Source organism: Candoia aspera, chromosome 3 (genome assembly GCF_035149785.1).
Source record: "Candoia aspera isolate rCanAsp1 chromosome 3, rCanAsp1.hap2, whole genome shotgun sequence".
Classification (NCBI taxonomy): Eukaryota; Metazoa; Chordata; class Lepidosauria; order Squamata; family Boidae; genus Candoia; species Candoia aspera.
The window spans coordinates 74,811,594-74,824,832 of record NC_086155.1 but is presented as its reverse complement, the minus strand read 5'-3'; the positions used below and the strand labels follow the sequence as shown (position 1 = coordinate 74,824,832).

At 43.9% G+C, this 13,239-nt stretch overlaps 1 protein-coding gene across 1 annotated transcript in view; it reads right to left on the bottom strand.

Moving 5' to 3' along the window:
- The window catches only part of MSH4 (mutS homolog 4), a 68,215-nt gene that overhangs the window by 34,791 nt on the left and 20,185 nt on the right, over nt 1-13,239 (bottom strand). The window contains exon 7 of the mRNA XM_063300147.1: nt 383-555. Within this exon, the coding sequence (XP_063156217.1) occupies nt 383-555 (173 nt within the window). The remainder of the gene's footprint in view (nt 1-382; nt 556-13,239) is intronic.

Here is a 13,239-nt window from a genome sequence, read left to right as displayed (position 1 = left end):
TGCAGTAACTGCTTTTCTTTTTTGTAATCAATTGTCCAAGAAGGTTGCAAAATCCTTTCTGAAAATTCCCTGATACCTCCTTTTCATTATTGTTTCAGGATTTTCTCATAATTTTATTCTTTTATTTACTGAACTTCTTATATTTCTTTTTATGACGGTTCTTGGACTATAATTAAACAAACATAAAATAATTTTTAAAAAGCCTCTCCTATATTTAACTTGCTAACTTACTAATTTATTTCAGTCGTGTAAATTATTTACAATAGTAACTTATTAATGATATGAATAGATCAGTCAGAAGATTTGAAGAATAAAGTATGATACACCACACCAATCTAACCACAGAATATTTTATTCCTTTTACAAAGCAGAATTTGTTTACCTGACTGAAGACCAAAAAAGCATTCCTCATCTTGAAGGAGCTCTTGAACAGAATCCAGTCTTGTGTTGATACTATCAGCATCAATCAGGGGTTCTAGAATATTAGACCTAAGTCTTCGACTTCCCCCTGGTGTCTTAGTATAATTTAGAATGCCAAAAAGGGTATGACCTTTCCTTTGAAAACAATACAAATTTGAAAAATAATCTCACAAAAAGTTAATACAAATTTAAGTGTACATACAGTACTTTCTGACATCACAGAAGTATATGGGAGATGATTTCCATTTTTGCTCTTGGAGTAAAGTCTCTTTTGTGCATGGATGTTACTGAATCTTATTTTTAACAATGATCATGCAAAACATTATAACAGGTGAGGATAAAAGCTTTTGTACTGGATGGGCAAGAGAAGTTTGCTAATTACTTGGCATGTGAGAACAATTTCCCAACAGGCATATAGTGGTATATTTTAGGTTTTTAGGTCATGCTGAATATTACTATCAAGAGCTATTTGTTTCAGTTTGGACCAAGCTGAACAAAACAGAGTAATGCCAAGGAGTGGGACAACAGTCCATGTTTTAAGTCTAACAAATGCCAATTTTTGATGATGTCATAAATTGTCCTGCAAAATCAAAGAACCAGAGTGCACCCCCCCCCAACCCCAAAATCCATTTAATCTAGTACTTTTAAAGTGGCAAAGGCACATGTGAATCTCCACAGAAATTAGGCCACTTTCCAGTCTCAGGAGGGAATTTAATATACAATGAGGAATTAGCAGCAGAGATCTCAAATATTTGGATTGGGCAGCCTCTATGGAGCTTAAGATGTAGTAGTAACAAATCTGTCCACCATTTAGCAGATGGCTAATGATCTTTGCTCTGAAAATGTTTGTTGCATCAAGAATATGGTTATCACTATTACAGTTGGCAAAGCACAGCATTGCATCTGAAACATTATGAGCCCTGACAGTGACATTCTTTTGCTGTTGATTCACATTGCCAAGGCTTGGAAGGATGCACCCAAATATTTTAATACCTTGATTTGATCAATGTGAAAACTTTTCATTTTCCAGGAGCAGCAGGTGACTAATACGTCTTTTGGAGAAGGTGACTACTACAGTTTTGTTATAACTGATGACCAGCTGCTTCTCACTGCAGTAATGGGCAAGAACATGGAAGCTCTGTCCCAAGCCCACTCATGTTAGGAAGAGGGTTGCTGCAATGGAACCAGATCTATTGCTTAATGTGGGAAGGGGTGAAATTCAAGTTTTGCCAAAGTTTGGAGTAATATCAAAATTAGAGAAAAAGGGTCCCAAAATACAATCCTGCTTCATCCCTTTGTCAACATGCAGCCAATTTCTCCTAAAGTTGATGGGGATCAGGTCAAAGGCCAGCTTTAAGTCAATAAAGACAACATAAACAAACCCTCATGGAGGAATATTTTTTTCTATCATGTGGTGAAGAGTAAGGCACCTTCCTTTCCTGAAACTGGCTTGATCCTCCTCCCTATATTATCTAATCTACAAATTAGAAATTAGCTGGGTTCTTTCCAGACCCTCCCCCCCTTTTTTTTTGAATGCTTGGATTATGATGGATCTACTTTGTGGGAATCACAAAGAAAGAATCTATATTTGTGAACAGGATGCCAGGACTGGGGCTGACCAATCCAAATTTGCCTTTAGTATCAGTATCAGATGTCAGTATCAGATCATCTCTGACTGCTTTGCCATTTTAAAGTCGTAAAATGAATTTGGAAATCTCAAAAAAAGACATCAGGGACCAATTTGCTATGGCATGAGGGAAAAGATCCAACAGTGGCATTGTCTTTGGTGCACTGCTGAACAGAGTGTGGAAATATTTGGCCCACATCTCAGGAGTAATCAGGTGGTGAGGCTCAGCAGAAGATTTGGGGAACAAATGGAGGGAGGCAAGAAACCATCATAAATCAGTGGAATTATTTTCTTCAATAATCTAGGAGAGTGCTTGCCAATTATCTTTCTGGGCCTCTATTTCCCCACCTTTTAAACAGAGCTTTGTACTTTTTTTTCCTTTCAAGGACAAATCTCATGAATGATTTAAACTGTCAATTCTGTATTTTCTAAAACCTTCAGTTAAACCGGTCCTAGCTTCAATGATAAAGGCTTGGCTTCCTGGATCTTAAATAGGGACTGGACATGCAGGACCTCCTGGATATTGCTAATCAATATTTAAAAAGTTATACAAGGCAACTATGATGGGCTGCTTCGCACAAATAAGAGAGTCATGGCTGAAGAGTGGTGACTGAATTTAACAAGTGCAAATGACACTCCCTACTTCCAAGAGGTCTAGCAATCAATCAAAACACTTTCCCTGGAGGAATTACTCAGGTGATTTGCATCTTGCCTGTAAATGTGAGCATTTTTGACTGAGTAGGAGATGGTCACTGTCAAGTTGGGTAACAGTTGAAAAAGCGGTGATATTTCATAGCAATCTAGTTAATACTAGAACAAAAACAGTGGTAGTGGCACCCTGGTGAGTTCTACTTAGTGGATGCATTCAGAATACAGGGGTCAAATTGATGGCCTTTTAGGATAACCTTTATTACCTATGAATGATTTCATTATCTTTAGAGTCCCAGGGAAAGAGTGAGAGTAAGTAATTCCCCAGGAAATACTATTAAGGTTAGTAATCAAGACTTAATCAGCTCCCACTTAGTGGCAGAATACTACTAGTTTTTTGGTGGCAGTAATAAACTCAGCTAGAGGGCAGATTATCATTAGCCCCCTGTGATTAGACTTCCTAGAGGGCAGACAACTGACAGTGTCTACTAGGACAGAAGATTTTCAATCCCTTAGGAAGTGGGGTAACTGAAGATACATGAAAGTATACAGGTTATCCTAGCACAATACTGTGCCACTTGAAAGCTATATTTCACTGTCAAAATCAACTTAAGATAGGTGACAATATAGCAATTAATTACTATTGTCCATCTGCCTTTAAAGTATTCATGCTTTTAACATACTGCAATATTTGTGCCAGACACAAAACTCACAGCTGCCCAAAGCTTTCAGACTGAATAGAAGCATGTCTTCTCTTGATAACAGCTTCTATCTGGAAGCCTATAGATTTAGTAGTGAACAACATAGAGGTTATTCCATCATTAGCAGAAATAGCCTTGTCAACTCTTTTGCAAGGCAGTTCATAGAAGAATGTGTCTCATCTTACTTCTCCTTAATGGCGGATCATTCCTGAACGATCAAAGCCATTGCTTACACTGTTAAAAGGGCACTGTTTTGCAAACAAGTTAATAGTGTTACTTTGGCTATTATTGGCAGAGATTTGTTCAGCTGATGGTGTAGAAAAGCCAAGTTGTGTTGCAGGGGCATACTATAGTGAGGGAGCGGGAAATTTACAACCCTCCAATTCATCCAACCCAAGTTATTGTAGCATGTTGAATTGTTGCTTAATATGATAGAAGACAGAAGCACTTTTATAGAACCATTTGCTGTGAAGACATCCTCTATCCTTGATTATTTAGAGGCTTTCCATGGGCTCTGTTTTCCAGGGCTCAACTGAGTCATTTTCTTCTTTCTCATTTTCAGGCAAAGAGGAGGCTGAAGATGCAGGAACCTCAACTCAATAAACAACTGATTGAGCTGAATAAACAATTCCTTTCACATTCACTAAAACCTGGGTGTCCTAAATGTACTCAGCTGAGTAATTAAAACAACTAAAACAGTATAAATAGCTACTTAAATATTTAAATTTAGATACTTAGTATAGGCTGCATAACTAAACAGAGGAAAAGAAACCTAAGACCATCCAATCACCTTCTTGAAAAGAAACAAAAAACAATGATACCAGACTGTCTGTGATCAATTATTGATGCTAATTAACCCTAGGAAGCATAATTCCAATCACAAATGGTTGATTCTGATGGTTCAGACACAATGAGGTTTTATGAGCAAGACAAACCTAAATGAAATGTAGTTACTAACATCTTGATAAACACTGCAGTTTATTAATGAAACTTGTGGAATAAAATCAACCAAATGCAGGGACAATGTTGGGAAAGATGTTCTCCAACTGTATTATACCAGGCTCCCTTCTTTTATATGTATCACAAACTAAACAATTGGTTGCTTACCCATAAATGTGACTCAAGTGGTCATTTATGAATCCAAACAAATGGATTCTGCATTTGTGCAGTAGCAGAGATTTTTATTAGGAGCTCTGCCTCCCTGTAGCACATATGTATGTATAAACAGGACCTATGCTGTTTTCCCCAGTTCTGAAGATCAAGAGGGTAGCCTTAAGCTGAAACATGTTATCCTTGAGCCCGAAGTAGGAAAAACGTGCAGGAGTTAGTGAATTCACAAATGATGCCTAAAGAATCAGTTACAGGTAGGTAACCAGTTTTTCATCATGGTCTGTGTGATTCACACATACAGATGAGTAGAAGATATCTCATCGGGAGTTGGATAGGCATTTAAGTAACAGCTGTAATGATTGCCCCAGCCCCAAATACTCAGACTCACAAGAGGATGCTAAATGAAATCTGATTTATTAGAGTACTAAAAGCAAATACAGAGAAAGCTGAGAATGAGCAAAAGCGCGCCAAATACAAACTTAAACCCTTGCTTCAAACGTATCCCGCCTCCCTCATAACAGCCCCGCCCGGCACAGGTGCTAGCAATCGTCAGAGTTGCTAGCCTGGGAAAGTAACCTTGAGCGCAGTAGATAACACAAACACATTCCAAAGCAAAGCCAAAATATAATCGTTCCCATCCTCCCTAGACAAATGCAACACGCATCCAATTAATGACATGCGAAACGTTACGATGCATCGAATACATTGAAACGGCGCACATGACATACCGCCCTCCAAAAATACCCTTAGGGACCTGGTTTCGAGGGATAAGCGGAGTGGAAACGGGCCACTAAAACCGGGGAAGCCACATCTGATGCAGCGACCCACTCAGGATGAGGGAAATGCTTCCAACGAACTAAATATTGCAAAGTATTGCGAAGGCGTCTAGAGTCCAAAATTTCTTTAACTTCAAAGTGTTGCTGACCATCAATCATGATGGGGGTGGGAGATGGAGGTTGCCGATGCCAACGATCAGAAGGAATAGTCGGTTTGAGTAAGCTGCAATGAAAAACAGGGTGTAAGCGTTTCAGGTTATGAGGCAAATCAAGTTTAAAAGTCACAGGGTTGATCTGAGCTACAATTGGGAAAGGACCCACAAACTTAGGTGCAAGTTTCTTGGAAGGTTGTGATGACTTGATAAACTTGGTAGAAAGGTACACTGAATCCCCAACTTGGAATGCAGGTTGGGGGGCCCGCTTCCGATCAGCATACAATTTATAATCCGCTTGAGCATCAGCCAATGCATTTTGAATCATTGGCCAAGAGTCAGCCAGTTGTGTTGACCAATCATCTGTAGTGACCGCACCTGCAGGAGGTTGTGGGAGATCAGTGATAGGAACAAAGTCTTTACCCAGAGCCACCCGAAACGGGGTCTGTCCAGTGCTTTGATGCACGGCATTGTTGTAAGCCACTTCAGCAAACGGTAGAAGGTCTACCCAATTGTCCTGCTGATAATTCACAAAAGCGCGCAGGTACTGCTCCAGAGTGGAGTTAACCGCCTCAGTGGCCCCGTCCGTTTGAGGATGCCAAGCCGTGGAGAGGGCTTGCTTCGTGCCTAACAGCTTGAGAAACGCCCGCCAAAACTGAGAGGTAAATTGTGTACCTCTGTCTGAAATCAAGCGGGAGGGACATCCGTGTAGCCTGTACACGTGTACAAGGAATAGGCGGGCTAATTGACGCGCTGACGGAATGGACACGCAGGGAATAAAGTGGGCTTGTTTGGAGAAATAATCTTTGACCACCCAAATGACCGTTTTGCGTTGGCTGGGTGGTAGCTCTACAATAAAATCCATGGAGATTTCTTCCCAAGGGGAAGAGGGGGCTGCTACCGGCTGCAACAGCCCCTGGGGCTTGCCCACCTTGCGTTTGGACATTGCACAAACAGTGCAGGAAGCAATGTAGTCTTTGACATCTTTACGTAATGTGGGCCACCAGAATTGCCTCCGAACGAGGTGCAAGGTTTTTACAAAACCGAAGTGACCCGCGAGTTTGTCATCGCGTTAACACGTGAACGTGTTAACACGTCTTTTCGGAGGCTTTCAGGAACGTAGAGGCGGTCGGACTTCCAAGCGAAGCCTCTGTCAAAAGTAACATTGTCTTTATTCGCCAGCAACCAAGTATCCGTTTTTAATTCTTTTAAAAACTTTTGTTGCAATTGGGAGGGAATTGACAAAGAGCTTGGCTGAGCAGCGCTTGTGGTGGGCGGTTGTTGCGCGCGCGTTTGGCTACGCGTCACAGCTTGCATGCCCAATTGGGGCGCCGACCATAGGGTGCTCACCACATCTGGCGCCGCCCCAGAGTCTTGAGGTTGCCTTGACAAGGCATCAGCCAAGAAGTTCTTTTTCCCTGGAATAAATTTGAACTGAAAATTGAATCGATTGAAAAATTGAGCCCAACGAACCTGTTTAGGGCTCAGTTTTCGAGGGGTACTAAGTGCCTCCAAGTTTTTATGATCAGTCCATACCTCAAAGGGGTGATTAGCCCCTTCCAGCAGATGCCGCCAAGCCTCTAATGCAGCTTTCACTGCAAATGCCTCCTTTTCCCAAACATGCCAACGCCTCTCAGTTTCGGAGAACTTGCGGGATAAATACGCACAGGGCTTGAGGCATCCTGCCTCGTCTTTTTGCATCAACAATGCGCCAATAGAATAATCGGAGGCATCAGCCTGTACAACAAAGGGCTTTGAAGGATCAGGGTGTTGTAAAATGGGCTCTTTGACGAAAGCTGCTTTCAGCCGCTCAAACGCCGTCTGACAAGCAGGCGTCCACCTCAACAACGCTCCGGGATTCTTGACTCGCCTAGTATCTCCCACCCCTTTCGTTCGAAGCAGGTCCGTTAGGGGCAAGGCAATCTCAGCGAACCCCCTTATGAATAATCTGTAATAGTTGCTGAACCCCAAGAAACTTTGAAGTTGCCTGCGGGTACGGGGACTCTCCCAGTCCATGATAGCCTGTACCTTGGCAGGGTCCATTTCTATACCTTTATCAGAAATCCTATACCCCAAGTAGTCAATTTGGGTCTGATGGAAGGCACATTTGGATAGCTTTGCATACAATTCAGCAGATCTGAGTTTACACAAGACTTTCTTTACCAGAGCTACATGCTCTTTCATGGTTTCCGTATAAATCAATACATCATCCAAATACACCAGTACACCTTTAAACAGATGTTCATGCAAAACTTCATTGATTAATTGCATAAATACCCCAGGGGCCCCAGCCAACCCAAACGGCAACACCTTATACTGGAAGGCTCCCAACGGGCAATTGAATGCAGTTTTCCACTCATCACCCTCCTTGATTCGTACACGATAGTAGGCTTCTCTTAAATCCAGTTTAGAGAAAATCTTGCCTTTGGCCAGATGTGACAACATGTCCTTTATCAATGGCAAGGGATATTTGTTGGAAATTGAGACGGCATTTAATCCGCGGAAATCCGTACAAAGTCTCAATGTCCCATCCTTTTTTGGGCGGAAAAGAACCGGCGCCCCCACGGGTGAATTCGCCGGCTCAATGAATCCGCGCGCCAAATTTTTGTCCACAAATTCCCTCAACAAAGTCAGTTCCTTTTGCGTCATGGAATAAATTTTTGGTTTAGGCAATTGAGTGTTGGGCAGCAGTTCTATGGCACAGTCCGTCTTTCGATGGGGGGGCAACTGGTCAGCTTCCTTTTCACCGAATACATCAGCAAACATCCTGTACTCGGCCGGCAAGCCCTCCAGAGGAGAGGCCGGGTAAGGCGGAGTCGCAGCTGCCGCAACCCCCACCATCTCCTCTGGGGCACCCTTCCCCTCTGCCGCTTGATAAAACCCATCCCTAAATGTGATGGTCCGGTAGACCCAGTTTATTTGGGGGTTTTGCTGCACCAACCATGGTACCCCCAACACCACCAATGGGCCCCCTACGGGAGCCACGACAAAAGACAACCCTTCCTGGTGACTGCCCAGTTGCAAGGCTACCCGCCCTGTAAAGTGGGTGACCGGTTTGCCCCCTGCCATGGACCCATCCAATTGAGTAAATGCGATGGGTCTTTGTAGGGGAAAAGTAGGGAGCTCCAAAGCCGCCACCACGTCGGGGTGCATCAGACACCGGGAACACCCCGAATCAATCATGGCCCATACTTCCACCGTCTTGACTTGTGAACCCAATTTCAATTTCACCATGAGTATGCGGTAAGTGCCACTCACCGCTGGAGGCTCGCGCCCGTCTTCTACCACCTGCCCAGCGGCGCCCTTTAGAGCAGGTGGCTGGCGTTTCCCGCCGGTTGCGGGATTTCGGTCTCCCCTTCAATTTCGTAGAACATCACATCGTCTCCCTCGGTCTCAGCCACCGCAGCTTTCTGTTTCCTCGGCAACGCAGGGGACTTCGCCTGCGGTTTTCCGGGCCGTTCCTCCACCTTTGCCTTCGGGCATGCTGCCACTCTATGCCCCTCCTTACCGCATCTCAGGCACAATCCTTTGGCATACCGCTTCTCACGCTCCTCGTCCCAGGGTCGCTGTCCCGGTTTTCCCCCGGTGGTCGATGTGCGGCTGGGCTTCATCTCCCGCCCCGACTTAACGGTCTTCCGCTGGGCAAAGACCTCTTGGGCATGTTCAGCCCTTCCTGCTAGCAGGATCCACTCATACAGCGTGTATGGGTCGTCCCTCCCCAGGGACCAGCGCAGCACCTCGGTATTCAAGCCATCTTTGAAGAGCTCGATAATGGTTGCTTGGGACCAGTCATCCACCTTCCCAGCTAGCGCTTTAAACTCCAAAGCATAATCGGCCACTGATCGGAACCCCTGCTTGAGTTCCTTCAGGGCTCGCTTTGCTCTCTCCTTTGCTAAGGGGTCCTCGAAGTGTTGCTTCAACGCCCAGAGGAACTCCTCGAGATTTTCCAGTTCAGGCGCTTCCGACTGGCACATCTGGACATACCAGTCTGCCGCCCTCCCCTTCAGTTTGGTGGCAATGGTGATGATTCTTGCCTTCTCCGATTGGAAAACCCCCCCCCCATTCTTCCATATAAGCTTTCGCATTAGTCAGGAAGAACGAGAGTTTGGTCGGGTCCCCATCAAACTTGACAGGGAAGTCTCGCATACCGCCTCCCACCGGGCTGCGTCCCACCACCGGGGCTGCAGCGGCTGGTGCTTCCCTGACTCGGAGCGGCACGGGGCCCCGGGGCGATCGCCCGGGCGCTGCTGCGATTTCCATCTGGACCGACTGGTCCCCTTCGCGCCTCCGCACCACCCGTCGCCGTTCCGGGGTCAGCCCCTGGGAGGAAGGGGTTGAATGCCTCTGGCTGGATTCTTCCCGGAGCTCTCGCATCGAGGTTACATCCAAGCTCAGCTGTTTCAGAATAGCCTCCAACGAATCCATTTTCGACTCCAGCACTCTGATTCGATCCGGAGTGGGTGAGCCCTCCGTTGGCTGCACCTGCACCACGTTGGGGGATAAAGGGTATCTCTGCCTCCAGGATGGGCCCCCCGCTGCTGTGGCATCTCCTCGGGTCTCATCCCAGGTGAGCAGCTCACCCGGAGAATTCACGGTGGTCTCCGGGGCCGTTTTCAGCCCCCCGGCTTCGCTCTCCGACCCGGAGCTCGCCTCCTCTCTGATGGCGGACAGCTCCCCTCCTTGGGACGGTCGGCCGGACGGCCTCACGGTCGAGTCCGGTTCCCCTTCCTCCATCATCACGATTTCGGGCTCGGTCATCGCGGGCTCTCTCCCTCACAAGTTAGACGCTTGTCTTCCTTGGACAGGGGCCAGCGGAGTTAGGAACTGAGATTCTCAGCTTTATGTAATGATTGCCCCAGCCCCAAATACTCAGACTCACAAGAGGATGCTAAATGAAATCTGATTTATTAGAGTACTAAAAGCAAATACAGAGAAAGCTGAGAATGAGCAAAAGCGCGCCAAATACAAACTTAAACCCTTGCTTCAAACGTATCCCGCCTCCCTCATAACAGCCCCGCCCGGCACAGGTGCTAGCAATCGTCAGAGTTGCTAGCCTGGGAAAGTAACCTTGAGCGCAGTAGATAACACAAACACATTCCAAAGCAAAGCCAAAATATAATCGTTCCCATCCTCCCTAGACAAATGCAACACGCATCCAATTAATGACATGCGAAACGTTACGATGCATCGAATACATTGAAACGGCGCACATGACAACAGCAAAGACAAAACAGCCTTGACAAAAAACAGCGTTTTGCCACGACCAGAGATCCATTCTGTAGCGTTGGATAAATGTGGAAGGTTCTAACTACATGGCAGCCTGGTAGATAACGAGAAAGCAAACTCTGCTTAGAAAGACTGCTGATATAGATACTGAGCTAGCTGAATGGCCTCTGATTTCAGCCATAACTCAGTTGGCAAATTAGTGCACCAGCTATGGCTTTACCTAGAACTGGATGTCCTGATCACCACTCAGTTGAATTACTGCAGTATGATCTACTTGGGGCTGCTTTTGGAGATGATTCAGAAGCTGCAGCTAGTATAAAATGTAGCAGCTAGGCTGTTTGTCAGACAGTCCCTCCAGCGGGACTTTGTTTTTATGGATTTTGTTTTTCTGTTGTATGTTTTTTATTTGCTATATTGTTTGGGGGAGTGGAGGGGGGACTGGGAGACTGTGAGTTCTAGTCCTGCCTTAGGCACAAAGCCAGCTGGGTGACCTTGGACCAGTCCCTCTCCCTCAGCCCTAGGTAGGAGGCACTGGCAAACCACTTCCAAAATCATGCCAAGAAAACTGCAGGGACTTGTTCAGGCAGTCACCAGGAGTCAACAATGACTCTAAGGCACAAAAAGGAAAAAGAAAAACTGATGTATGCTGCCTGGAGTTATGATTATGCAGAACTGGGCAGCCACATAATTCCTTTATTTTTTTTTTATTATTATTATTATATATATATATATATATATATATATATATATATATATATATATATATAAATAAAATAAATCTTCCCTTGCATGTGGAAAGCACGTACAAGGAATCCTACTCCATTGTATACATTATGATATAATATTAAATTATTTTGCATATTAGTTTTATTGGAGTACTGTCGGTTTTGCAGTTTTTATTCTTGCTGTTTGTTGGTCAAAGTCCTTTGGGACAAGGGAAGATTAAAAATGTTACTAAAATAGAAAATATTAAACATTTGGTTCTTATGGTGGCTCGTTTATATCTTAAATGGAAAAGCATGATCTCCGCCAAAACTAAAGGTGCAGAATCTTTGGATCTGAGGTGGAGGGTAGCCCTAGCTTTGTATTTTCTGTCTTTCTGTTTTTTGTTTTGAGATCAGAAATCATCTTCTTCTTGTTGGTATGTACAAACGGGACTGGAACACAAAGTTCCTGAAATCAAAGGTATGGTACCAGGGACCTAGCAGGAGAAGATGGAGCCTGTGACATAACCAGATTTATTTGGAGAGAAACAGAATAATTTGTTTCAAGTTTATTTTGCAGATAGATAAAAGTCTTTTAAGATTTTGCTATTAACACCCCACATGATAATTTGAAAAGTCTGAGTGGTCTGTGCAAATAGCTGTAAATTTCTGCAATGTTTAGAGACTTTACTTGATGGCAGTTTAACTGTGAAGTTAGCCACACTAAGCCATTTTCAAAGGAATGCTCTGAAACAAGTTTCAGTGGGTTTGCCTCATGAAGGCCTGCCAATGTGGACAAGATTTTAGTATAGTCCCCTCGTCTAGACAAATAAGTCAGAAAACATGCTTGTGAAACAGTGGAAATTTGCTACATTTGACACATTCATGTAAGTATCTAAATGGAGTTCAGGGTCCATTTGAAAAAGATCCAAGAAATGTTAGGTTGGAGAAGACAACTTTGGATGTTACCACAATAGCAGTCAGAAATAACAGCAGAATGGTTGGAGATTTATCTTTAAATGAATATGTATTACAGAAAGATGAGGCTCCCACCAAGAACTGTAGGCTTGACAAAATTCCAGACAGGCTGTTGTGGAGATACAGGACCCATATATGTACAGTATATTACAAACATCACAAGGAAAAACTGCTATTTTATTGAACCCTGATTCATTTCCAGATCAAACTCAAAAGGTCACCCTTGCTAAATGAACATATTATATACCAGCAAGCCTAAAACAGTACCAAGCACCCCAGTATAAACTCCTGAACCTCCAGCATGCCTTTCCCATCCTACAGTCAGTTATATATAACAAAGGTCTTAAAGACAAGACAGAAGAAAGGAAGAAGTAAATCAACTTTTTTTTGTTCCTTCAAGTCAGTGTTGACTCCTGGCAACTACTTGGACAAGTCCCTGCAGTTTTTTTGGCAACATTTTTGGAAGTGGTTTGCCATTACCTTCTTCTTAGGTCTGAGAGAGTGACTGGCCCAAAGTCACCCTGTTAGCATTGTGCCTAAGGTGGGACTAGAACTCAGGGTCTCCTAGTTTCTAGCCTGGTGTCTTAACCATTATACCAAACTGGCTCTCTAAATCAACTTTATTTGGTTAAAAAAAACTTCATTATACCTATATCCCACTATTTCATAAACAATTCTTCCTAGAGCCAACTTAAATATCACCAGGTACTGTATGATTTTTTTTTTACTGTTAAGTTTTTGGAATTTATATGCTGTGAATAGTGAAAAAGGTAGACACCTGGCTTTGGTATCATGTACTGGGACTGAAACAGTTATGATGACAGTTACGATTCCTGTGGGTGGAAATCTTCAAGTAAACAGTTTAAAAATTAAAAAGGGAGATATTACTTGGTATGT